The sequence below is a fragment of the Tachyglossus aculeatus genome, chromosome 21, assembly GCF_015852505.1.
Source record: "Tachyglossus aculeatus isolate mTacAcu1 chromosome 21, mTacAcu1.pri, whole genome shotgun sequence".
NCBI lineage: Eukaryota > Metazoa > Chordata > Mammalia > Monotremata > Tachyglossidae > Tachyglossus > Tachyglossus aculeatus.
Window position 1 is genome coordinate 353,456 of NC_052086.1, and position 26,710 is coordinate 380,165.

Here is a 26,710-nt window from a genome sequence, read left to right on the forward strand (position 1 = left end):
TGCTCTGCACACAGTAAGCGCTCAATAAATACGATTGAATGAATCCTCCCCCTTGGTCTCCCATCACGACCCCCACGGCTGCTGAGCTCCACCTGAGTACCATCATTATCCTTGTCGTGAGGAACCCCTGGGGTCCCTTGTTGGCCTTCCCCAGGCTCCACTCTCACCTGCCCGGGTAACAGTACCAGGAGGGGCAGACGTGGCAGTGCGGAGGCAGAAATCGGCGTGAGGCCGTGACTCCCAACGTGGGAATGAGACCCCTGCCCTGCTAGTCAACACAGAGGGGCACGGGAGGGGGGCTTCAGTTCTAAGACCAACTCTTTATTGGGTCTCCTGGACGTAGCTACCTCAGGACCAGTTCTCCTCCCTCCCTCACGTCCCTGTGGTAGGTGGGGGCCCAATTCCCCTATTTCCCTGACAGGGAGGGCCAAGGCACTGAAGCAGCGGCAAAGCAGAGGCGTAGGGCTGACTGGGGTCTCAACAGCAGTGAGAGGAGGGCGTAGACACTTTCACTCCTGTCCCCACTCACCTGCTCAGGCCAGTTCTTCCCAAAGGCCAGCCCTGGGAACTGGACCGCCCCCGGACCTCGGCCTCCCACCCTGAGGTCAGAACCAGGCCTGTCCTTGCCCAGGGCTGGAGAGGCAGGGGCAGGCTAAGCCTATCCTGCGAACCGTCTGCCCGACCCAGGCACCAACGGGTTCTTTGCCAGCCCCCGGGGTAGCGGGGTAGGAGGAGGAGGAAGAAGAGGAGGAGGACAAGATGCAGAAATTAAACTTGGCGGCCTGGGCCGACCCAGGCCTGAAACACCGTGCCAGGCTGAGTCCGGGTCCCGGCCGAAGGGACAAGTGAGGGGCAGGGGCTGGGGGCTAGGGCTAGCTAATCCTGGGCCCCCGGATTAGGGGAGGGGGCACAGGGGGCCTGGGTGATGGGTAGAGGCTGGTAGGGGCTGGAAGCTAGGACTGGGACAGTCTTGGCCCCCAGGATCCAGATATCAGGGGAGGGAGCGTGGTGATGGGCCGGGACCAGGGGCTGGGACCAGGGCAGCCTAGACCCCTGGAAGGGGAGAGTGGATACTGGTCCAGGCTATGTTAGTAGGCTTGGCTAGGCCTGGGCAGCCGCCCTCCCGAACACTGATGTGAGGAGGACGGAGTTAGGGACGGGATCACCACTTTCAGGGAAGATTCAGTGTTAGGAGCCATGGGTTCCCAGTGTCCCCGTGCCCCCTGTCTCGGCAAGGGGGAAGCGCTCAGGGAATAGGGCGGTAAAAGAGTTCTCCGGCCAGCAAGCGCCTCTTGAGCTCCTCCCAGAGCAGGCGGCGTTCCAGCTGGGCCCCCTGCATGATGCCACGGTTCTCCAGCGCGCGCCGGGATAGGTAAGGCAGCACCTCGTTCACGGGGCCGTAGGGAACGTACTTGAATACCGGGAAGCCGGCCTGGCCTGTCGAAAGGACCGGCATCCGTCGCTTAGCTTATGGGGGGGCAGCGGTCGCCACGCTCCCAGCCCCACCTCCCCGCCCCGGGCAGCTCACTTGTGTGACCTCCACGCTGCCCTGGAGAGGGGACGGGGGTGGGGGTGGAGATGGGAAGAGGAAGAAAGGGGGCGAGGATGGGGAGGAGGAAATTGTGCCACCTCCTGCTCCAGGGGCACAAGCAGGGTTGCCAGGCCGACCAGGGTTTGGTGAGGGTGGTCAGACGCCACTAAGCCTTTGCAGACCCCGGAAACTGCTGCCCCTGGGAGGGAGTGGACCTGTCCCAGCGAGGAGTAGCAGTAGTGGCACAGGCTTGTGGCCCGTGGCCAGTTCAGGTAAGGACTCACCCAGCGGGAAGCTGATCTGGTCACACATGCCCAGCAGCTGTCCAAAATAGACCTTCTGCTCCGAGGGGTGCAGCCTGAGCTCCTCCATCCTGTGACCAGAGTCCAGGCCGAGGGCTCAGCCTGTCGGCTTACCCCCTGGCTCCCGGACCCCGGGGAAGGCCCCCACTGATCACCCACCCACTGTTGTGTGGCTGCCAGACCTCAGGGAGGGCCCACGGATCACCCACCCACTGCCTCGTGGCTCCCGGACCCTGGGGAAAGCCCACGCTGACCACCCACCCACTGTCCTGCGGCTCCAAGACCCCAGGGAGGGCCCCCGGACCACTGCCATACTGCCCCATGGCACTCAGACCCTGGGGAGGGCCCACCGACAGCTCAGCCCAACTACCCCGCCTTCCAGATTCCAAGGAGGGTCCGCTGACTGCCCCCGCCGACCCACGGTTCTCAGACCCTGACAAAGGGCCCAACAATGGCTCAGTCTGACTGCCCCATGGCTCCCAGAACCCAGGGAGGCCCCACGGATCACCTCCTGCTGCCCCACAGCTCCCAGACCCCAGGGAGGCCCCGTCGAGCCACTGCCCACTGGGGATGCTCCACCGATGACTCGGTCCACCTCCCCGAAGGCTTCTGGACCCTGGATACGGCCCACTTTACAACCACTGGGGTCAAGGGTCCATGGGGATGAGGACAGAGGGCCCACGGGGGCAGGATCGGTTACCGTTGCAGTGCAAAACGCACGGTGTCCTCATTGTGTGATGCCACCATCACATTGGCCTTCCGGTTCTGCTTGATCTCCTCCAGGACAAAGTCCAGGCACCTGTGTGGGGGCAGCGGGCATAGAAGGGAAGGGAAGGGCGCGGTGGGAATGAGGGACGTGGAGGGGATACAATTAACTTGAATGACAAGTGCGGAGTGCAGAGTCCAGTGATCTGAACACCACTGACCCGAGACCACCAGTACTGACCACCAGTAAATACCACTGATCGATCACTGTCTTCTGAGATGACTCTCTCCTCCCCTCATCCCCGCGACACAGTTGGCTACGTCCCAGGGTAGAGGGCCCAACGGCCTGGCCGAACAAATCCTCACTTCAGCCTCCTCTGGGAGGCCTTCCCCGATGAACTACCCCCTCGAATACGTTCAGTGTGTCCGGATAAACGGGCTTGGGATTTACTCAGGGCCAGTATCCCCCAACCTTCTCGGCTAAACCCACCGCCTGCTGTCACCCCTTCCCAGATATGCTCCCCGCCCTCCCGCCAAGCTCCCATCTGGCCAGCACCACCCCTGTGCTAAGGAATACATGCCACCCCCGTCCATCCTTCCATCACCACTGCCCAGCTCCTTTGGCCGATGGCCACACCCTGTCAGTTCCGTGGCTTCTGACCACTTCTCACCAGAAGCCTCCCTTCTGTTCCCCTTCCCCGACTAGCCCCCCACTCCCAGCCCCGTCTGGGGAGGGTGCATGGGTCCCACCTGTGGTACATGGCATTGGTAGCCTCATAGTTGGGGTTGATGGGGTCCTCGTAGCCCACCTGGGCAGCCCGGGTGCGCTCCTGCTCCATGTAGGCTCCCCGCACCAGCTTGGCCCCAAAGAACCAGCCCTCTCGGCGGGCCAGCTCCACATCCAGGGAGACGTTGTCGTAAGCATCCTGTGGACATCGTGCCCTGTGAGTGCTAGCCGGGGCTGGGGGGCCCATGTTCCCTCAGGACTGGACACCGTCAGTCCCCCTCCCTCCACCTCCCTTGAGAGCTGTCAGGTCCTTGAGGGCAGGGGGCAATCAGCACCCTGAGAGTCAGGGCTGGAGGACCGTCAGTCACCTGAGAGTCAGGGCTGGGGGACCGTCAGTCCCCTAAGAGTCAGGGCTGGGCCTGTTACTGCTACTGTACTCCTCCTTGGAGAACAGTGCTGAGCACACAGCAAGCTCCCACTAAACGGTGCTCAATGCAGGCCGGGCCTCAGCGACTCGAGTGGGCCCTTCAGGGGACAGGCGATGCCAGGCTCCCCTCGGCCACAGACCCTGCTGTCCCCCAAGTGGTCCGTGCCACCCGTAGGACGTGAAGGGGATGGGGTGGCCGGCTGTCACTGTGAATGCAGGGTAAATGGGAGAAAGGAGAGGAAGGCAAGCCAGAAACCCCCGCCACCATTCTGGGCCTGTGCCATTCTGGCGAGGCCCTCTCGGGTGCGATCAGTGGCCTGAGCCAAGCGGGACTGTGGTACCGCGGGGCCAGGGACCTCTCGCCCCCACGGCCCGGGTGGCTGCCGGTTAAAAAGGGGCTGGAAGGCAGTGAGAGAGACGAGGGCCTGTGAGTATGTGCAAGAACCAGCCCCATCTGAGAGAAAGAGCCTCCCCCTCCCAGTCAGCAGGCTCAGTTTGTGATGGGTGGTCCAATAACCCAGGCTGGAGCCCAGGCCAGCAGGATCCAAGGGAGACGGTGGGGACACGGGGCGACATGGATGGATGGATGGATGGACACCCCCCCACCCCTCTCCCCTAGGAGAGGCGGCAGGCCCACCTTGAGGTAGCACTGGAAGGTATTGAAGATGACGGGCTTCTCCGTGTTGAACTTGCGCTGCATTTCTCGGGTCAGCCGGCTTATGGCCGGCTGGAAATACGTCTGCTCGGCGTCTATCATCAGCCGGACACCCACCTCTTCGGCTTTCTGCAAGGAGGGCGGGCAGGAGAGGAACGAGGGGGCAGGGAGGACAAAGGCCAAGGAGGGAAAGGAGGACAGAGGGCGAGGTCACAGATCCAGAGGGGAGAGGTGAAAAGTCACGAAGGGCAGACATCAAAGAGGGTGGAGGACAAGGAGGGAAAGGAGGGCAGAGGCCAAAGGAGGGCAGAGGTTGAGGAGGGTAAGAAGGAAGCAAGTGCAGGATGGAGCGAGGGGATGGGAAAGGGGAAATGAGGCCAAGGAGCAACTGGGCTTCCGACCATGTGAGTTCTGAGCCGGGGGCCCGACCCTTGGATCCCACCAGCCCGGGTCCCAGCCTGGGTGATTGGACCACCCATCACAGACTGAGGCCATGGGGCTCCTTCTTGCCATGTCCCTGCTCCTCCCACTTGTTCCAAGTGGGGTTGGTTTGCTAACAGACACACACCCGGGACAGTACAACCAAGTTGGTAGACAGGATTCTTGCCCACTTAAGAGTCTGTTTCTTCACTCAAGCACTCAGTACGTGTATCATTGATTGACCCCTCCAACATCTTCTGAGGCCCTGTAGTTTATCTACCTATCTAGCATTTATTAAGTGCTTATTGTGTGCAAAGCACTGTTCTAAGCGCTGGGGAGGTTACAAGGTGATCAGGTTGTCCCATGGGGGGCTCACAGTCTTAATCCCAATTTTACAGATGAGGGAACTGAGGCCCAGAGAAGTTAAGTGACTTGACCAAAGTCGCACAGCTGACAAGCAGCGGAGCTGGATTTGAACCCATGACCTCTGACTCCAAAGCCCGTGCTCCTCCCACTGAGCACGCTGCTTCTCTTAGTTCCCACCCCCACCCCTTCTTCCCCTTCCGAGGGCCCTGCCGTTCCCGTGGGCCTCCTCCTAGGGCCCCACCACCCTCACCCGCTTAAGAGAGCTGCAGCCCCCACCCCTGAATGCCACTGGTCTGCTGTGTGACCTTGGGCAAGTTGCTTGCCTTCCCGCATCCGTAAAATGGGGATTAAGCCTGAGAGTCCCATGTGGGACACGGACTCTGTCCAACCCGATTAACTTCTATCTACTCCGGTGCTCAGATCACATAGGGAGCGCTTCACAAATGCCATTAAAAAAGAAAAAAAACAACCGTGCCCCCCAACCTTGGCCAGGGTGTTCATGCGCTGGAGCAGCCTCTTCATCTGCAGGTCCTCCTCCTCAGTGAAGCGAGACAGAAGGGGCTCCAGCTGCCCAGTCTGAAACAGGACCAGCCCTGCTCAGCCCTGCCCGCCCCGCTCAGTGGGTTCCCGGGGGGTGGAGGGTGAGCGGGGAATTGGCGAAATGCCGAGAGGCAGGGGCTGCAGGGACTAGGGGCCGGGGGGGAGCCCAGGGGGAGAGTTCTCTAGCTAGAAAAACCAAGGGGATTTGTTTTAGGGGTCCAGCAGAGGTGGTGGGCCCGTAGCCTGAGGCACCCACTTCGGAGAGTCCAGCCCCCATCTCAGAGTAGGGGACGGAAGTGGAATGGGGAGGCGGGAGGTTGGGGAGGGCAGAGGCGAAACGGAAGGCGGGATGGGAGGGATGGAGGAAGGACGGTGGGGGAGGTCAGATGGAAAGGGCAGAAGCGGGATGACGGAGGGGGTGGAATAATAGTAATAATGATGGCATTTGTTAAGCGCTTACTATGTGCAAAGCACTGTTCTAAGCGCTGGGGAGGATACAAGGTGATCAGGTTGTCCCCTGTGGGGCTCACAGTCTTCATCCCCATTTTATAGATGAGGTAACTGAAGCATGGAGAATAATAATAATAATAATGATGGCATTTGTTAAGTGCTTACTATGTGCAAAGCACTGTTCTAAGCTCTGGGGAGGACACAAGGTGATCAGGTTGTCCCCCGTGGGGCTCACAGTCTTCATCCCCATTTTACAGATGAGGCAACTGAGGCACAGAGCAGTTAAGTGACTTGCCCCAAGTCACACAGCTGACAATTGGAAGTGGGATGAGGGGGTGAAGCGGAGGAGGGACGGGAAGGATGGAGGGGGGAGGGGAAGGACAGAGGTGGGACAGGGAGGATGGAGGCGGGACACTGTGAGGTGGAGGCAGGAGTCCCGGGAGCAACAGGGCCACCTTTCACCTGCTCATTTGGGACCAGCAGCAGTTTGGAGATCTTGGTTCTGCTGTCAATCAGGCTGTTCCAGTCTAGCAGGTCCACTGTGCTAAAAGGGAGAGAAGCCAGTTTGCCCTGAGAGGCTAAATCTTGTTATCGTCTTACAGGTCAAAAAAACCTGAGACCCAGAGGGTAAAGCTAAATCTTGTTACCGTCTTACAGGTAAAAAAACCCTGAGACCCAGAGGGTAAAGGAACCTCCCCAGGGCCGCACGGCAGGCCGGGCCAGAGCGGAGACTCCAACTCGGGGCTGCTGACTCCCAGCCTTGCAAACTGCCAGCAGGCCAAGCCGCCCTATTGGTGGCAGTGGGCGCTTAGTACAGTGCTCCGCACAGAGTAAGCACTCAATAAATACGATTGAGTGAATGATGGGAATGGGAGGGGCCGCCCCACCAACGGGTGGAGGTCCAAGTTCAGCCCATAATGGGTCAGACCTGGCCCCCCTCACTGGGAGTGTGGGGGGCACGGGGGAGAGTTCTCCGGGGGGGACACTGCAGGGAAAGCTAGATGGAGTTGCTTCAGCAGGGGGGCTCTGTGGTGGGGGTGATTCAGGGGGCCCTCGGCAGCGGGGCCTCTACAAGGTACGAATGGGCAGGAGAGACGCTTCGGGCACGAGCTTCTATCAGTCATGTTTTCCCCTCCCGTCCAGTCCCGTCCCACTGCTTAGGATGGGGGGGTGAGCCAGAGACTGAACCCTGGCAAACGAATAGATAGAAACACGGCACTCAGAAGCCCAGGAAGAGCCCAGCCCTGGAGACCGCCAACCCCATCCGCTCCCCTGGGGAGGAGATGGGGCAGGGCCCACCATCATCATCATCATCAATCACATTTATTGAGCGCTTACTGTGTGCAGAGCACTGTACTAAGCACTTGGGAAGTATACGTTGGCAACATATAGAGACAGTCCCTACCCAACAGTGGGCTCACAGTCTAAAAGACTACTAGACTATGAGCTCTGTGGAGGCAGGAACCGTATTTTCTTCTTGGACCCTCCCAATCACCCAGTGGTGCCCAGTTGAGCCGTCTGCCCTCTAGCATTGGCAACCCAATCCCCTCCCACCGGGGCACCCAATCCATCCCCTAGGGGTGCCAGGACACCTAGTCCAGCACTCCACACTCAACGATCCCCTCGAATCCACAAACAGCCTTGGGCTTAGTCTACTTAGTCCTTTCAACTGCACCGGGCCACTGCATCTGCTCCGTCCCTCCCCCAGGAGTCCCTGTCACTGGTAGGGAGGCGGGCCGGGGGAGGGCTTTGGTACCGTAACTGCCGGCTTGCTCCCTCCTCCTGCAGTGCCTCGTGGGGGTACAGACACTGGAGTGGGGGTGCACAGCCTCCGGCCTCATCTCCTGCACTGCAGTACCTTGTGAGGGGATGGACACTGGGGCAGTGCAGGGGGGGCTGTAACCAGCCTGTTCCCGTGCACTGCAGGGCCTTGTAGGGGAGTCCCTAACACTGCTAGGGAGATGGACACCTCAGCGGGAAGGGGATGGTAGTCCCCAGCCTCCTCCCTCCTCCTGCTGGGCTTCACACGAAACTCCCCGGCGCTCGGAGCGGGGACGCCTTCTCTCACCCCGAAACCCCCAGCTGCTCTCCGGTGAACCAGTGCTGGATCTCGGCTTTGGTCGCGCCGCCCATCTCGGCCAGCATTTCCTGTTGGTGAAGGGAGGGGCGGGGGGGGGAATTGGAGGCAGGAGACAGGGATGGAAAGTAGGGGACAACAGTCGGGTGTGGGATGGTCGGTGCTGGGTCACCGGGGGAGATTCAGGGATGGAGAAGGACGAGGCGGGGTGCTGAATGACCACAGAGGTGAGTGTCCAACAGGGCTCCCGGTACACGGTTCCTCCCAGAGTCCTGGGCTGGGAGGGGCGACCGGGGGCAAGCTGACAGTCTCTGCTCTAGGACGGCCGTTGGAGCCCTATCTCCGCCATGCCCACTCCACCCCTGGTTGGGCGCCCGCTGTTGTGCAGACATAACCGAGGACACGGGCCCTGCGGGAAAACTCACCTCTGCGGCGCAGGAGAAACGGGGGCATTTCTTGGACCCCACTGACCCACCCACATTGCCCATCGGGGGGACCGCTCTTGGCCGAGCACCGGGGCTGGCCCCCGCTGGGCAGAGCCCCCCTCCCCACCTGCAGTTTCTTCAGGTCCAGCCTGGTGTCCATGGCCGTCAGTCCGCCCTGGCCCTGCGCAATGGCCATCTGCTGGAAGAACCTTCTCCACCTCATCAGCACCTCAGAGAACTGCAGCTGGGAACCAAAACCAGTTGGGTCTCAGCAGCCAGCCAACCGGATTCAACTGGATCCCACGGTAGCCAACAGAAGTCAGCCCGAGCCAAGCAGAACCAGCTTTTTCCAGCCCAAGTAAGGTTAAATCAAGCAGAGCCAGCCGAAACTAAATGGAATAAACCAGGGCCAGCTGGAGCCAGCAAAAACACCTGCCCGGGGGCTTGGCCACCCCAGCACAGCTCCGCTTCAGGGCTGACAGGCCACAGGCCCATATACTGGGAACTGAGGGGAAGCTGTGGGGACCTGAGAGAGAACAGAGAGGGAGCTGAGAGGGAACAGTAGGGGGTTAGAGAAAGCAGCAGGGACTGCCCCTTACCAGAAACTGGGGTCTCCCCAGAGCAGTCAGCTTAATGGCAGAGAAGCCGTTTTCGGAGCAGTGACCTGCGGATGCCGGGGAGGGAGAGCTTGGATTCAGACAGCTAGGGGCAAGGGTGGGGAGCAGAGGCAGCCTAGACCCGAGGAATGGAGGGAGCACGGGCAATGTGGACAGAGGGATTTATTTATATTGATGCTACTGATGCCCGTCTACTTTTTTTGTTGTCTCTCGCCCCGCTTCTGGACTGTGAGCCCGTTGCTGGGTAGGGATTGTCTCTATTTGTTGCCAAATTGTACTTTCCAAGCTCTTAGTACAGTGCTCTGCACACAGCAAGCGCTCGATAAATACGATCGAATGAATGGCTGAATGAATGATACCGGCAGTCCGGACAGGGGGACGGAAGGGGAACGGGGGGACGAGGGCCATGGAGTTGGTGCAGTGCCAGGCTCTACCCGGGACTCTGCAGCGGGGGTCAGCCAGGACAGGGTCCTCAGACCACCAAGGTCAGGGATGGCGACCTCGGGCTCGGCCTCCCCAATCATTTCACTCTGGAGGCAGCAAGTGGGGGCTCCCGGGGGCTCGGTGCGGGGAGAGGACCCTCCCAAGGTTCGAGCCCGGGCCCCGATCCGTACCAGCTGTCTCGATGCACTGCAGGAAGGTCTCCATGTGCTGGTCGCACTTGGCCTCATTGGCGTAGAAGTAGGTGCGGGCGCTAATGACGCCATCGCGGCGGTCCCCGAAGGCCCGGTGGGCCTGGTACTGCTTCTCCCTCTGGGCCGATCCTGTGGCGACCACAGGCATTCTTGGGAGGGCTGGAGGGGGGAATGGCCCCTGCCCAGCCCATCCCCTGCCCCAATGGGCGTGCCTTCAGCCGAAGCCCATGGACACAAGAAACCAGACCAGTGGCTCCACATTCACACTCCAAAGGGTCGCCAACACTGGCCAGCAGCGGCTCTTCTTTGTGCTCTTCCTGGTTCTGTGGCGGGGAACCTGCTCATCTCACAGCTCATCTCATCCGGCCTCTCCCTGCCCACTCTGACGGCTGACTTCTTGCTCCCCCCAGGGCACCCGATGGGGGTCTCAGGCCTCGTCGGCCTCCCTCCGCTCCTGGTCCCCGGGGCCCGTCCGGTGACTGCTCCCCTCGTATCCTACCCGCGACGGGGCCCTGGCGATGGGCACCCTCCCCCCAGTACTTACCGCTGCCATCCTTCTCGGCTTCAGCGGTACAGGAGCTGTGGAGGGAAGACAGACCTTACGCCTTAGAGAGCTCCCCCCTCATCCCACATCCCTCATCGCCCCCGGCATCCCACAGCCCACTGCGGGGTCTGTGCCTCCCACCTCCGCGAAGCCTGGGAAAAGGAAGTAGGGTGAGGGAGAGGCAGCCCCCTCCCTGTCCCCAAGGAAACCGCCAAGGGGAAGGAAACCTGAGGACACATCCTGTTTCGGGCGAGACCACTTCCATTTTGAGGGGGCCACCGCCTAGCTCAGACCATCCAGTGTGCTGCCAGAAGCAGTCGTGGGACAAAAGGCCCCCTCTGTTCCCAGGGAACCGGTGGAGGTCGAATGTGTCACCTGAAGCTATGCCCACTGCCACCGCTCCCAGCGTAGGGCCTGGCCGGCCCGGGGCACGTCTCACCTCCCTGCCAGGCGGCGAGTGGCCGAGGCCTGGGCGGAATCAGGGAGGCCCTCCTTCCCTCCCCCTCCACGCCGCTCGCCTGGGCCCCTGTCATCCGGGGCCCAGACCTCTGGGAGGTGGGGAGGGGGTAGGGGCAGCAGCAGGGAGCCCCTGGATGACCCCAATGCTCTCCATCATCTCTATCGCCCCTGCCCACTCCCCGGGCCATCGGGCTCTGCCCCAGCCTCCGCAGTAATAATGAGGCCAGGTATAATCATAATAATAGTACTTGTTGAGCACTTACTATATGCCAAGCACTGTTCTAAGCACTGGGATAGATACAAGTTAATCAGGTTGGCCACAGTCCCTGTCCCACGTGGGGCTCACACCCATCCCCATTTTACAGGTGAAGTTACTGAGGCACAGAGAAGTGAAGTGACTTACCCAAGCTCACATGGCAGACGTGTGGCGGAGCCGGGATTAGAATCCAGGTCCTTCTGATTCCCAGGCCCATGTTCTATCCACTAAGCCACGCAACTTCTCATCGTGACGCACTCATTACACGCCCAGCGCCGGGCTGAGCGCGGCGGTATGTTCGGGATAACCAGACTGGATCCAGTCCCTGTCTCGCGTAGTGCTAACAGTCTAAGAGGGACGGGGGAGCAGGGACCTTGTCCTCATCATTCAGACGAGGAAACCGAGGGCCTGAGAATAAGACAGAACTCCTCATCTTCGTCCGAACCCACCCACCCCTTAATTTTCCCGTGTCAACACCACCCCCACAGCCCGGAAGCCAGCTGAGCAGAAGCTGAACTGAGCCCCAAGACCCCTCCTGGGTAGGCCCGCACATCCGGTCTACCAACAGATCCTGTTGTTTTTTTCTTGATCGGCCCTTCCCGCTCCCCCCAAACGGCCTCTACCAGCCCGGTCTGAATGCTGGTCGTATCACGGCTGGATTTTTACGTCGGCCTCCAAATTGGTCTCCCTGTCTCCAGCCTCTTCCACTGTGGGGGAGGTGTTCCTGGATACCCTCTGCTGGTCCTGCAGCCCCAGGCCAGGAGCCAGGGGAATTCCCACCCTGTAAAGGCGGAATGGCCGTGGGTGGGGGGCCACAGGAAGGGGCACCCATGCCCACCTCTGTGCACCTCTTTGGGGGCTCGACCTCAGCGACGGGCTCTCGGCCCGGACCACTGATCTTGGGCCGGGGAAGGGTGGGAAAGGAGCGTACTGGAGCCGCCGGGTCCGGCCATTCCTTCGGGTGACCGCTGCCCTGTTGGGGAAGACCCGCCCTGGCCCAGTTTGCAGCAGCCCACGTTCGGGGCCGGAGAGGCCCTGGGGACAGGCCCTCGGCCGCTGGGGCCGCGGTGATGGGCTCCTCCTCCGGCAGGACCAATCATCTGCCGGGGGTAGGGCCCCGGGGCCCAATCAGCACACCAGATGTCCGGCTTTCCGGGTAACCGAGGGCCGGATCTCGGCCGGCCGGGACATTCCATCCCCGGGAGCTGGGTCACTAGGGGTCACCGCTGCCGGGCAACGGCCAATCCCGCTCCCGGAGGTCGAGAGCCCCTGCGGGCCGCACAGGGACCATCCACGGGGGCCCTCGGAGCGGCCCCAGGAATGGGGACGGGGGTCAGGGGCCGTGGCTCCGTCCACCTCCACTAGCTCTGCCCGTGGCCCGGCTTTTCCCAGGCTCGAGGTCACCCCTGCCTGTCTCCCCAACGCAGTCAATCAGCCGTATTTATCGAGCGCACACTGCACCTGGTGCTTGGGAGAGTACAACAGTCGATAGGAACATTCTCTACCCACAGCAGGTTTAGAGGGGGAAACAGACACTATAAATAATAATAATAATAATTGTGGTATTAAGTGCTTACTATGCGCCTGGCACTTAGCAGCACGGGGTAATAATAATGGTATTGGTTAAGCGCTTACTATGTGCAGAGCACTGTTGATTCATTCAATCGTATTTATTGAGCACTTACTGTGTGCAGAGCACTGTACTAAGCACTGTTCTAAGCACTGGGGGGATACAAGGTGATTAGGGTGTCCCACATGGGGGTCACAGTCTTCATCCCCATTTTACAGATGAGATAACTGAGGCCCAGAGAAGTTAACTGACTTGCCCAAAGTCACAAAGCTGACAAGTGGCGGAGCGGGGATTTGAACCCATGACCTTTGACTCCAAAGCCGGGGCTCTTTCCACTGAGCCAAGCTGCTTCCCTAATGGATAGAGCACAGGCGTGGGAGTCAGAAGGTCATGGGTTCTAATCCCAGCTCCACCACTTGATTACTGTGTGCTCTCGGGCAAGTCACTTCACTTCTCAGTGTCTCAGTTACCTCATCTGTAAAATGGGGATTGAGTCTGTGAGCTCCACAAGGGATGGCGACTGTGTCCAGCCTGATTTGCTAGTATCCACCCTGGCATTTAGTACAGTGCCTGGCACATAGTAAGCACGTAATTATTATTATTATTTTTATTATTACTAAGTGCTGGGGTAGATGCAAGCAAATCAGGTTGGTCACAGTCCCTGTCCTGTGTGGGGCTCACAGTCTCAATCCCCATTTTACAAACGAGGTAACTGAGGCATAGAAAAGTGAAGCGACTTACCCAAGACCACACAGCAGACAAGTGGCAGAGCCACAATCAGAACCCACGACCTCTGATTCCCAGGCCCGTGCTCTAACCGCTATGGCATAAATAAATTATGGATATGTACCTAAGTGCTGTGGGGCTGGGCGACGGATGAATAACAGGTGAAAATCCAAGTGCAAGGGCGAAGCAGAAGGAAATACGAGAGAAGAGGAAATGAGAGCTTAGTCAGGTAAGGCCTCTTGGAAGAAATGTGCCTTCAGTACGGCTTTGAACGGGGGAGAGTAATTGTCCGCTGGATATGAAGGGGGAGGGCATTTCAGGCTATTTACAGGAGGTCAGCGAGATGGAGGTACCGGGAGAGATTGGAATTAGAGGAATGAAGTTTATGGGTGGGCAAGAACTTAAGACACTGCTCTGCATATAGTAAGTGTTCAATAAATGTGATTGATTGGAGGGAACAAGCTGATTGAATGCTTTAAAGCCAACGGTATGGAGTTTCTGTTTGGTGTGGAGGTAGATGAGCAACCACCAGAAGTTCTTGAGGACTGGGGAAGCGTAAACTCATCCTCTAGACTGTAAGCTCATTTTGGGCAGGGAATTGGCTGTTGATCGTTATAGGATACTCTCCCAAGCCCTTAGTACAGTGCTCTGCACCCAGTAAGCACTCAATAAATATTGTTGAATGAATGAATGGACTGAAAAATGATGGGACGCTCCACGAGGGCAGGAATTCTACCTCTCTTGTACTCTCAAGTGATCGCTACGGTGCTCAGCCCACAGGAAGCGCTCGGTCAATATTATTGCTAGAGCGAGTGACGGAGATCGACGCAGTCGGGAAGGGTCTTAGAACCCAAACGTCACTGGCCCCACACCCAGCACTGCATCCCTCAAAGCTGTACAATCTCCAGAGTGCTCATCCCCACATCTGTGAGGCAGGGGCTACTCTCCCACTCCTACAGATGGGGAAATTGAGGCCAAGAAAAGGCTGCTCAAAGTCCCACAGTGGGCCAGGTCTCCTGACGCCGGCCTTGTGATCTTTTCACGAGGTGCCACTGTGTACGACCCCCATTTTACAGATGAGGAAAATGAGTCCCAGAGAGGGTAAATCATCTGTCCGAGGCCGCACGGCGGGCCCGGGCCAGAGCTGGGACTAGAATTAGCCAGGGTCTCCCAGCTCCTAATCCCAGACTCCTTCCACTAGTCCAAGAACACGTGAAGACTAGCTGGAACCCGTTAGGGCACCACACTAAATGCATAGAAACGACAGACTAACAGGGGGACACGATCCCTGCCCTCAAGAAGCTTCTATTCTAATGGGGGGAGGCCAACATATGTACAGGAGACGTTGTCAAAATCAATGCTTGAGCACACATATGGAATTTGAATATTCCTTCCGCCGGTCTTTTTCAAGAAGGTTTGCCGGACTAAGTTCTCATTTCCCCACCCTATTGGTCTACTCTTTGCGTCATCTGGTCACTTGGGTCATGTATACCTTAGGCACTTTGCTAATCACTCCTTCCCCACCCCAGCAGAAGTTACGCACACTGTACTGTACTCACCCAAGCACTCTGCACACAGTGAGTGCTCAATAAATACCTCTGATCGATTAATGACGACAGTGGAAATAAGTTCCCCGGGGCTGGAGGTGGCTGAAGGGATGACAGTGCTTTGCACACAGTATGCGCTCCGTAAATACAACTGAATGAATGAATGACCTGGCCCAGGGGACTGGGAAATTTACCGGGGAAGGCTTGTTGGAGGAAGTGGGATTTAAGGAGGAATTGAAGGTGGGAAAGGCTGGGGTTTGTCCGAGTTGGGGAGGGAGGGGCTTCCAGGTTGAGGAAACAAGAGTAAGAGGACAGAGACAGGAGAGTCGAGGGCGGAGGGCAAGTAGAAGTTTGGCTTGGAAGAATCCGAGGCAGTGAATTCAAACAATGGATCAATCGATCGATCCAAGGTATTGCCTGAGCACTTACTGTTTACAGAGTACTGTACTAAACGCTTGGGAGAGGACAATACAATAGTGGTGACAGACACAATCCCTACCCCCAAGAAGCTTAAGAGTGCAGCTGAAGAGAGCAGATAGGTAAGGTGGGGCCAGGTAATAATAATAATGATGGCATTTGTTAAGCACTTACTATGTGCAAAGCACTGTTCTAAGTGCTGGGGGAGATATTCATTCATTCATTCAATCGTATTTACTGAGCGCTTACTGTGCGCAGAGCACTGTAATATAAGGTGATCAGGTTGTCCCACATGAGGCTCACAGTCTTAATCCCCATTTTACAGGTGAGGGAACTGAGGCCCAGAGAAGTTAAGGAACTTGCCCAAAGTCACACAGCTGACAAGTGGCGGAGCAGGGATTGGAACCCGTGACCTCTGGCTCCCAAGTCCAGGCTCTTTCCATTGAGCCACGCTGCTTCTCTGTGTCCACAGGTAGTGGACAGCCTCAAAGCCACAGGTGAGAAGCTTTTGTTGGATGAAGAGAGACACGGGAACCTGCTAGAGGACTTGGAGGAGAGGCGAGACGGGACGCCTCAGGAACACGATCCGTGCAGAGTATAGAATGAAACGGGCTGAGGCTGGAGGCAGGGAGACCAGAGTGGAGGCTGATCCAAATGGTCTAGTAGAGACAAGCCCAGAACTCGTTCCAAGGTGGGAGAGGTTTGGATGGAGAGGGAAGGGTGGATCAGGAAAAGCCCGCGGGATCTGGCTGCGGTCCCGATGTGGGAGCTGACTGAGAGGGAAGGTGCTGGCTTCTGGGACGGTGGTGGGGTGGGAACGGCCCGGGGTGCAGAGGGCAGCCAAAGGGGTCCCTCAGCACCAGATGTCCTCACTGGCCAGACCTGACCAGGAGAGGAGACCCGGGCGTTCTAACCCACCCGGGTTGCCCCCAAGAGCACGCTGCCCCTTCCACCCCAGCTCTCTGTGCCCCCACCCCACATAAATAAAGCTTATCCTGTTCCTCATCTGCCCACCCGCCCTCTCTGAGACTCCCCACTTCCTTCCCCCTGCTCCAGAGGGATAGCCCCTGGGGGGACGTCCCGGAGCCGGCCTCTATCCCGCCCGCCTGACCTGGTCACCCGTGGAGATGTCCTGCTCGCCTGGCGAGTTGGGAGAGAGCACAGGGGTTGGGGGAAGAGCGAGACACACACACACACACACACACACACACACACGATTCCCTCCCGCTGTAACTTGTCAGCCCTGTGTCAGCACCCACAGGGCCCCGCCCTGGAGTCCGGCCAAGGGGAGCGATCCGATCCGGCAGTGGGGCCGGCGAAGGGGAGCACAGGGAGCACTGGAAGAGGGGCTGGCCGAGGCGGGCAGAGCTCCCGAGTGGGGGAAGAGAGTGTGGAATGTGGCGGGGGGGAGGAGCTGGGAGCAAAGAGGAAGACAAGGGGAGGCAGAGCCAGGGAGGTGGGATGGGAGCAGGGAGGGGAGGAGGTGCCCAAGTTCCGCCCCAACTCCCCAACTCCCGGGCGGGGGAATGGAAAGAGGGGTCCCAGGTGGCCAGGGGGAAGGGCAGGCTGAGGGCTCACCGGCCAGCCCAGGAGGCAATATTAGTGAACGCCACTCGTCAGCTGTGTGACCTTGGGCGAGTCACTTAACTTCTCTGGGCCTCAATTCCCTCATCTGTAAAATGGGGACTGAGACTGTGAGCCCCACGTGGGACAATCTGATTACCGTGTATTTACCCCAGCACTTACAACAGTGCTTGGCACATAGTAAGCGCTTAACAAATACCATAATTATATCAACTTGTACTTCCCCAGCGCTGAGTCCAGTGCTCTGCACACAGTAAGCGCTCAATAAATACGAATGAATGAATGAACACCACCTGCACCTTGGCTTGTGAAGCGCCGCCACACGCCCAGTCTCCCTTCATCTTCGCCACCTCACGGGAGGCAAGGGGGTCTCAGTCCCATCCTCCTCCCCCCACGGGGGCTCAGCTGACTACTGATTCACGGGCAGGGGGCTGGAACCGGCTGCCCATGGCCGCTGGGGAAGAGAGCCCCGGGGGCTACAAGGGGGCGCGATCTCGAGGGACATGGCGATGCTGAGGACTCCGGCAGGCCCCTCTCCCCAGCCTGGGTCGCTCCCACATGGGGGTCCCCAGCCCAGACAGGGCTGCCGGTAGCCCCCCAGTGAGAGCCCGGCAGCTGCGGACGACAGGCAGAGGAGTTGGGTCCGCAGGCGGGCTGAGGCCCGTGAAGGGCGGGGGGCGGGATTCAGCATCAGAGGCAGCGGGAAAGAGTCCGGGCTTTGGAGTCAGAGGTCTTGAGTTCAAACCCCGGCTCTGCCGATTAGCTATGTGACTTTGGGCAAGTCACTTAACTTCTCTGTGCCTCAGTGACCTCATCTGGAAAATGGGGATTAAGACCGTGAGCCCGCTGTGGGACAGCCTGATCACCTTGTAGCCTCCCCAGCGCTTAGAACGGTGCTGTGCACATAGTAAGAGCTTAATAAATGCCATCATTATTATTATTATTATTATTACTTACTCCATTTCTTGCCTCTCAGCCTGCTCTTGGCTCAGATCCTCCTCCACGCCAAAGTCCAGGACGGAGCCGACGCCGAAGGCCAGGTTGTGCTGGATGAGGGGCAGGATGGACGCCTGGTCCTCCCCGGCCACAAACTGCCCGTAGAACGTCAGCTTCATTAACCGCTCGAACAGCGTCTGCCCCAGGATCCTCCGGCACAGGCGCATCAGCTGCCGGACACAGCAGGTCCGCCCCGGGTCAGCACCGCCTGGTCCCCCGGATGCAGGGGACGGGCTCGGAGGCGACTCGGTGTGTGGGGGTGGGTGGGCGGAGAGGGGAAGGGGGGACATGCCATCCTCAAGGGGAGCAGGGGGCCGGAAGGGGACCAATTGGAGGAGAGAGGACCCATCTGGAAAATGATGGGAGACCCGGGTTTGAGGCTCACCCCTGCCTGGGGCACGCTATCTGACCCCGCAAGGCCACGCAACCTCTCCGGGCCTCTCTTTCTTCATCTGGTAAATGGGAATTATAACATCAGTCCTGCCCTCTGGCCCGCTGTGTGACCCCGGACCAGGCATTCAACCTCTCTAGACGGTATACTCCTGGTGTCTACCAACTCTGCTATATTTATTTTATTTGTACATATCTATTCTATTTATTTTGTTAGTATGTTTGGTTTTGTTCTCTGTCTCCCCCCTTTTAGACTGTGAGCCCACTGTTGGGTAGGGACTGTCTCTATATGTTGCCAATTTGTACTTCCCAAGCACTTAGTACAGTGCTCTGCACATAGTAAGCGCTCAATAAATACGATTGATGATGATGATGATGATGAACCCTCCCAAGCGTTTAGTACAGTGCTCTGCACACTGTAGCAACCCACTCTGCAGCCCCAAACTCTTCCCCGCTGACTGCCCTCACGTCTCCAGGACATCTCCATGGGGACGTATCACGGGAACCTCCCACTGGCCGGGTCCCAGACTGACCCCGTTCCCATCAGCTGCACCAAGCCCGCCACCCGGGGAGGGGCTGTGGCTCCTCACTGCCCCTCCGTCCGCTGCTCAACCCCGCCAGTTTCTCCGCTGTTCAAACGTCGGGAGGCCCGGGCCCTTTCTCATCACCACCGGGGCCCCGGACCCTGCCCTATCACCACTGGCCTCCTTGCCCATCTTTCCACCTCCAGACTCCCCTTGTGGAATGCAGTTTCACCCTGCTGTCTGCATCGCATTCCGGCTGCCCGCATCTCCCCTTAAGCGAAACCCTCCACTGGCTGCCCATCTCCCTCTGCACCCCTATAGACTGGAACCCCCTCTTACTACCCCCCACTCCCACCACCCAGCCAAGTCGGCTAAACCTCAACCTTCCCCACCTTCAGAGCTCTTCTAAAACCCCACCTCCTCATCACCCAGTCCATCATCCATTTCCCAATTCTCAGTAGTCCTCTGGAACTTGTGCAGCCAGGCAGCGCCCAATACGGCACCCAAGTCCCCAGCGGGCAGCACTTAGTCCAGGCTCCTGCCCTCACCTGGGTTCCCCTCCCCCAGAGCGGTGAGCCTGCTGGCCCTGGGAAACACCGCAAACCCGGTCAAACCTGTATTTGGCAGCGGCTTACATGTGACAACTTTGTTCTTGCCGTTTTCAGAAGCTGCATTGAAGGGGGTCGGGGTCCCCAGCCCGTTTCCCCCCCAGGCCTCTCCAACCAAGCTTCATCTTCCCTACTTGCTGGGTGGGCCCAAACTGCCAAATTGAGGGCAGCCAGGACTGGCTGGGAATGAATGTCACGCCCTGAGGTCCCCAAAACAGCCCCTGTGTGTGCCAGATCCCCGGGGCCGGGGGCTGCAAACTCCTCAGGGTCACCAAAAGCAATCGCCACTTTCTCTTGCAAACACAGAGCGGATGGTGCCGGGGCCAGGCTCGCGGCCCCGCCAACTGACCGGACTTGGCCTTTGGCCTGGATCCCACTGACCGGCCCACGAGCCTTCTCCCGCTCCGCCTCACCCCACCTCCCGCCTGGAGCCCGGGCCAACTCCGTGCCGCTTACGTCTGTGAACCAGCCCTGTAAAGGGCAGTGACAGCAGCTGGGGGAAGGGGAAAGGTCCAGGGTCACTGGGCCTTGGATACGCTCACCACCGTCCGGGAGACCTGGTCACCGGGGGCCCAGCCCTCCTCCCTCTCCGGCAGCACGGCCCCCACCCTCTGACTGCACACCGGGGCTCCACGGTGTCCTCACTTTTATGCCCAATCTGTACCCTCTCTGGCACCTCTGGACAAAAGGCCTGGGGCCTCCAAAAGTCTACCTGTTGGGGTGGGGAGGTGCGTGTGTGCTTTCACGGGGACAAACCTAATAACAAATACCGTAATTATTGTCCTTGTTATGGGCTGACTGTATGCCAAGCGCCCTGAGGTACACGCAGCCCAGGTAGTTATGGGACACCGTCTCTTTCCCACCCGGGGCTCTTGGTCTCAGGTTATTTCAGCCCCACTTCACAGAAGAGGAAACTGAGGCTCGGTCAGGTGACGTGACCCGCCCCGGGTCACAGAAACCTGAGATTGGAACCTTGCTCTACCGACTCCCGACTCTACGCTAATATTAACGATGGTATTTGTTAAGCGCTTACTATGTGCAAAGCACTGTTCTAAGCGCTAGGGGGATACAAGGTGATCAGGTTGTCCCACGTGGGGCTCACAATCATGATCCCTGTGCTGTTCCTAGCTCTTACCGTGGTATTTACCATGGTGTCCGTTAAGCGCTCATTACGTGCCAGGCACTGTACTAAGCACTGGCGTGGATACAAGTACATCGGGTTGGATGCAGTCCCTGCCCCACGTGGGGCTCATAGTCTCAATCTCCACTTTGAGAGAAGCAGCGTGGCTCGGTGGCAAGAGCCTGGGCTTTGGAGTGAGAGGTCATGGGTTCAAATCCCAGCTCTGCCAGTTGCCAGTTGTGTGACTTTGGGCAAGTCACTTCACTTCAGTGGGCCTCAGTTCCCTCATCTGTAAAATGGGGATTAAGACTGTGAGCCCCCCGTGGGACAACCTGATCACCATGTAACCTCCCCAGCACTTAGAACAGTGCTTTGCACATGGTAAGCGCTTAACAAATACCGTCATTATTATTAATCCCTGTGCTCTTCCTAGCTCTTACCGCGGTATTTACCATGGTATCCGTTAAGCACTCATTACGTGCCAGGCACTGTACTAAGCACTGGGGTGTGGATACAAGTACATCGGGTTGGACGCAGTCCCTGTCCCACAGTTTCAATTTCCATCTTACAAAGGAGGGAACTAAGGCATGGGGAAGTGAAGCAACTTGCCCAAGGTCACAGGGCAGAGTCAGGGTTAGGGCACATGACCTTCTGACTCCCGGGGCGCTGCTCCATCCGCTAAGCCGTGCCCCCGAGAAATGGATGCCGGAACCCACCCCAGCTGTGGCTGACCACGGTGGCAATAGTAATAATGGCATTTATTAAGCGCTTACTATGTGCAAAGCACTGTTCTAAGTGCTGGGGAGGTTACAAGGTGTCTAGGTTGTCCCACGTGGGGCTCATAGTCTCAATTTCCATTTTACAAAGAAGGGAACTAAGGCACGGGGAAGTGAAGCAACTTGCCCAAGGTCACGGGGCAGAGTCAGGGTTAGGGCGCACAACCTTCTGACTCCCGGGGCGGTGCTCCATCCGCTAAGCCGTGCCCCCGAGAAATGGATGCCGGAACCCACCCCCGCTGTGGCTGACCATGGTGGCCGTCCTGGGGGTAATAGTAATAATGGCATTTATTAAGCGCTTACTATGTGCAAAGCACTGTTCTAAGCGCTGAGGAGGTTACAAGGTATCTAGGTTGTCCCACGGAGGGCTCACAGTATTAATCCCCATTCTACAGTTGAGGTAACTGAGGCCCAGAGAATAATAATACTAATAATGATGGCATTTGTTTAGCGCTTACTATGTGCAAAGCACTGTTCTAAGCACTGGTGGGGATACAAGGCGATCAGGTTGTCCCGCGTGGGGCTCACAGTCATCATCCCCATTTTCCAGATGAGGTAACCGAGGCTCCGAGAAGTTAAGTGACTTGCCCAAGGTCACACAGCAGACATGTGGCGGAGTTGGGATTCGAACCCACGACCTCTGACTCCAAAGCCCGTGCTCTTTCCATTAAGCCACGCTGCCTGAAGTGCCATGAGAGCCCACTGTTGGGTAGGAACCGTCTCTATATGTTGCCAACTTGCACTTCCCAAGCGCTTAGTACAGTGTTCTGCACACAGCAAGCACTCAATAAAGACTGTGAGCCCCACGGCGGACAGCCTGATCACCTTGTGTCCTCCCCAGAGCTTAGAACAGTGCTTTGCACATAGTAAGCACTTATTTATTTTACTTGTACACATCCTATTTCTTTTATTTTGTTAATATGTTTTGTTTTGTTCTCTGTCTCCCCCTTCTAGACTGTGAGCCCACTGTTGGGCAGGGACCGTCTCTCTATGTTGCCAAACTTGTACTTCCCAAGCGCTTAGTACAGTGCTCTGCACACAGTAAGCGCTCAATAAATATGAATGAATGAATGAACACATGCCATCATTATTATTATTCTCTGTGCCTCAGTTACCTCGTCTGTAAAACGGGGATGAAGACTGTGAGCCCCACGGGGGACAACCTGATCACCTTGTATCCTCCCCGGCGCTTAGAACAGTGCTTTGCACATAGTAAGCGCTTAACAAATGCCATCATTATTATTATTATTATTATTATTATTATTATTTTCTAGACTGTGAGCCCACTGTTGGGTAGGGACTGTCTCTATATGTTGCCAACTTGTACTTCCCAAGCGCTTAGTACAGTGCTCTGCACACAGTAAGTGCTCAATAAATACGATTGATTGATTATTACTATTGTTAAATACGATTGAATGAATGAATGAGAAGCAGAGTGGCTCTTCTAGACTGTGAGCCCACTGTTGGGTAGGGACCGTCTCTATATGTTGCCAGCTTGTACTTCTCAAGCGCTTAGTACAGTGCTCTGCACACAGTAAGCGCTCAATAAATACGATTGATTGATTATTACTATTGTTAAATACGACAGTGAATGAATGAGAAGCAGGGTGGCTCTTCTAGACTGTGAGCCCACTGTTGGGTAGGGACCGTCTCTATATGTTGCCAACTTGTACTTCCCAAGCGCTTAGTACAGTGCTCTGCACACGGTAAGCGCTCAATAAATACGACTGATTGATAGTACGCGCTTAATAAATGCCATCATTACTATTATTGAGAAGCAGCGTGGCTCAGTGGCAAGAGCCCAGGCTTTGGAGTCAGAGGTCATGGGTTCAAATCCCGGCTCCACCAATAGTCAGCCGTGTGACTTTGGGCAAGCCACTTCACTTCTCTGGGCCTCAGTTCCCTCATCTGCAAAATGGGGATTAAGACTGTGAGCCCCCCGTGGGACAACCTGATCACCTTGTATCCCATGGGACAACCTGATCACCTTGTATCCCCCCAGCGCTTTAGAACGGTGCTTTGCACATAGTAAGCGCTTAATAAATGCCGTCATTATTATTACTGTATCCCCCCAGTGTTTAGAACAGTGCTTTGCACATCAATCAATCATATTTATTGAGCGCTTACTGTGTGCAGAGCACTGTACTAAGCGCTTGGGAAGGACAAGCTGGCAACATACAGAGACAGTCCCTACCCAACAGTGGGCCCACAGTCTAGAAGGGGGAGACAGAGAACAAAACCAAACATACTAACAAAATAAAATAAATAGAATAGATAGGTACAGGTAAAATAAATAAATAAATAAAGTAATAAATATGTACAAACATATATACAGGTGCTGCGGGGAAGGGAAGGAGGTAAGATGCGGGGGATGGAGAGGGGGACGAGGGGGAGAGGAAGGAAGGGGCTCAGTCAGCTTTGCACATAGTAGGCACTTAATAAATGCCATTATTATTATTGTTAAATACGATTGAATTTAATCATCATCATCAATCGTATTTATTGAGCGCTTACTGCGTGCAGAGCACTGTACTAAGCGCTTGGGAAGTACAAGCTGGCAACATACAGAGACAGTCCCTACCCAACAGTGGGCCCACAGTCTAGAAGGGGGAGACAGAGAACAAAACCAAACATACTAACAAAATAAAATAAATAGAATAGATAGGTACAGGTAAAATAAATAAATAAATAGAGTAATAAATATGTACAAACATATATACAGGTGCTGCGGGGAAGGGAAGGAGGTAAGATGCGGGGGATGGAGAGGGGGACGAGGGGGAGAGGAAGGAAGGGGCTCAGTCAGCTTTGCACATAGTAGGCACTTAATAAATGCCATTATTATTATTATTATTAAATACGATTGAATTTAATCATCATCATCAATCGTATTTACTGAGCGCTTACTGCGTGCAGAGCACTGTACTAAGCGCTTGGGAAGTACAAATTGGCAACATCTAGAGACGGTCCCTGCCCAACAGCGGGCCCACAGTCTAGAAGGGGGAGACAGAGAACAAAACCAAACATACTAACAAAATAAAATAAATAGAATAGATAGGTACAGGTAAAATAAATAGAGTAATAAATATGTACAAACATATATACAGGTGCTGCGGGGAAGGGAAGGAGGTAAGATGCGGGGGATGGAGAGGGGGACGAGGGGGAGAGGAAGGAAGGGGCTCAGTCAGCTTTGCACATAGTAGGCACTTAATAAATGCCATTATTATTATTGTTAAATACGATTGAATTTAATCATCATCATCAATCGTATTTATTGAGCGCTTACTGCGTGCAGAAAGCACTGTACTAAGCGCTTGGGAAGTACAAATTGGCAACATCTAGAGGCGGTCCCTGCCCAACAGCGGGCTCACAGTCTAAAAGGGGGAGACCATACTAGGAATAACAACACTGGCTCTAGAAGTTGCCAACTTGGACTTCCCAAGCTCTCAGTCCAGCGCTCTGCGCACAGTAAGCGCTCAATAAAGACGATTGATGGAGGGATTGAGTGAATGAATGAATGAATGAATCAATCAATCGTCTTTATTGAGCGCTTACTATGTGCAGAGCACTGTACTAAGCGCTTGGGAAGTACAAATTGGCATCACATAGAGACAGTCCCTACCCAACAGTGGGCTCACAGTCTAAAAGGGGGAGACAGAGAACAGAACCAAACATACCAACAAAATAAAATAAGTAGGATAGAAATGTACAAGTAAAATAAATAAATAAATAAATAGAGCAATAAATATGTACAACCATATATACATATATACAGGTGCTGTGGGGAAGGGAAGGAGGTAAGACGGGGGGATGGAGAGGGGGACGAGGGGGAGAGGAAAGAAGGGGCTCAGTCTGGGAAGGCCTCCTGGAGGAGGTGAGCTCTCAGCAGGGCCTTGAAGGGAGGAAGAGAGCGAGCTTGGCGGATGGGCAGAGGGATTGGGGGCATTCCAGGCCCGGGGGATGACGTGGGCCGGGGGTCGATGGCGGGACAGGCGAGAGCGAGGTACAGTGAGGAGATTAGTGGTGGAGGAGCGGAGGGTGCGGGCTGGGCAGTAGAAGGAGAGAAGGGAGGTGAGGTAGGAGGGGGCGAGGGGATGGATGGACAGCCTTGAAGCCCAGGGTGAGGAGTTTCTGCCTGATGCGCAGATTGATTGGTAGCCACTGGAGAAGCAAGGTGGCTTAGTGGAAAGACAGTCGGAGGTGGCGGGGCCTAATAATGATAATAATGGGGGGGGGGGGGGCACCTGCTCGTTGTGCTCCACGAGGCGGTCGAAGGCGCAGAGGCGCAGGACGAGCAGGCTCCGGGCCAGCTGGGCGGTGGTGCGGCTGCGGTACGCCTCGCGCGGGTTGCGGAAGTCCACGGGCGGTGCGGGGCCGGGGCTGGGGCCGGGGCCGGGCCGGGGGGCGTCCCCGGGGGGCGCGGCCGGCTGGGCGCGGGGGACCGCGGCGGCGCGCAGCACAGGCACGAACCGCCTCAGGGCCATCACGCCCACCGACTGCCGCTACCCCCCCGGCCGCCGCCTTATATAGGCGCACAGGCCCCGCCCACTCCTAGCCCCCGCCCCGATTGGTCCCGCCCTTCAGACGTCACACAGGGGGCGTGGCCTCCGCCCACGTGCCTCTGTTTATCCCCCCCCGGCGCGCGCCACAGCGCCCCTGCCGGCAACAGGAGGGGGCCGCGCCCCGGGACACCGGGTCGCCTTGAATCAATCAATCAATCGTATTTATTGAGCGCTTACTATGTGCAGAGCACTGTACTAAGCGCTTGGGAAGTACAAATTGGCAACACATAGAGACAGTCCCTACCCAATTGAATGAGAATAATGATCAATCAATCAATCAATCGTATTTATTGAGCGCTTACTGTGTGCAGAGCACTGTACTAAGCGCTTGGGAAGTACAAATTGGCAACACATAGAGACAGTCCCTACCCAACGGTGGGCTCACGGTCTAAAAGGGGGAGACAGAGCACAGAACCAAACATACCAACAAGATAAAATAAATAGGATAGAAATGTACAAGTGAAATAAATGAATAAATAAATAAATAGAGTAATAAATATGTGATGGCATTTGTTATAATTAATAATAATAACAACAGCGGCATTTATTAAGCGCTTACTACTACTAGTATTTATTAAGCGCTTACTATGTGAAAAGCACTGTTCTAAGCTCTGAGGAAGTTACATGGTGATCAGGGTGTCCCTTGGGGGGCTCACAATCTTAATAATAATAATAATAGTGGCATTTATTAAGCGCTTACTACTATTACTGCTACTACTACTAATAGTAGTAATCTAATCTCCTCACCGTGCCTCGT

General features: G+C 56.6%; 1 protein-coding gene across 2 annotated transcripts; it reads right to left on the reverse strand.

Annotated features, from left to right (window-relative positions):
• Positions 1–300: 300 nt before the first annotated feature.
• PRODH (proline dehydrogenase 1) lies at positions 301–25,800 on the reverse strand. 2 transcript variants are annotated; one of them, XM_038763686.1, is made up of 14 exons: positions 25,636–25,800; positions 17,938–18,146; positions 10,422–10,456; positions 9,857–10,006; positions 9,225–9,289; positions 8,753–8,869; positions 8,192–8,271; positions 6,586–6,667; positions 5,617–5,709; positions 4,330–4,476; positions 3,289–3,464; positions 2,534–2,632; positions 1,816–1,904; positions 301–1,437 (listed from the first exon to the last, which is right to left on the reverse strand). In XM_038763686.1, the coding sequence occupies exons 2-14, from the start codon at positions 18,141–18,143 to the stop codon at positions 1,247–1,249; spliced, it is 1,530 nt and encodes a 509-aa protein (XP_038619614.1). In that variant the 5' UTR covers positions 18,144–18,146; positions 25,636–25,800; the 3' UTR covers positions 301–1,246. The 2 variants fall into 2 exon arrangements, with proteins under 2 accessions (XP_038619614.1, XP_038619613.1); XM_038763685.1 differs by lacking the exons at positions 9,225–9,289; positions 25,636–25,800 and having other exon boundaries at positions 17,938–17,995.
• Positions 25,801–26,710: the final 910 nt, after the last annotated feature.

Excerpts from the sequence above, each read along its gene's own strand:
- PRODH (XM_038763686.1), bottom strand. The coding sequence starts at position 18,143 with ATGCGCCTGTGCCGGAGGATCCTGGGGCAGACGCTGTTCGAGCGGTTA. Across the intron at positions 10,457-17,937 it reads GCTGAGAGGCAAGAAATGGA|CTCCTGTACCGCTGAAGCCG; the intron begins GTAAGTAATAAT and ends TTCCCTCCACAG. Across the intron at positions 10,007-10,421 it reads AGCCGAGAAGGATGGCAGCG|GATCGGCCCAGAGGGAGAAG; the intron begins GTAAGTACTGGG and ends TGGTCGCCACAG.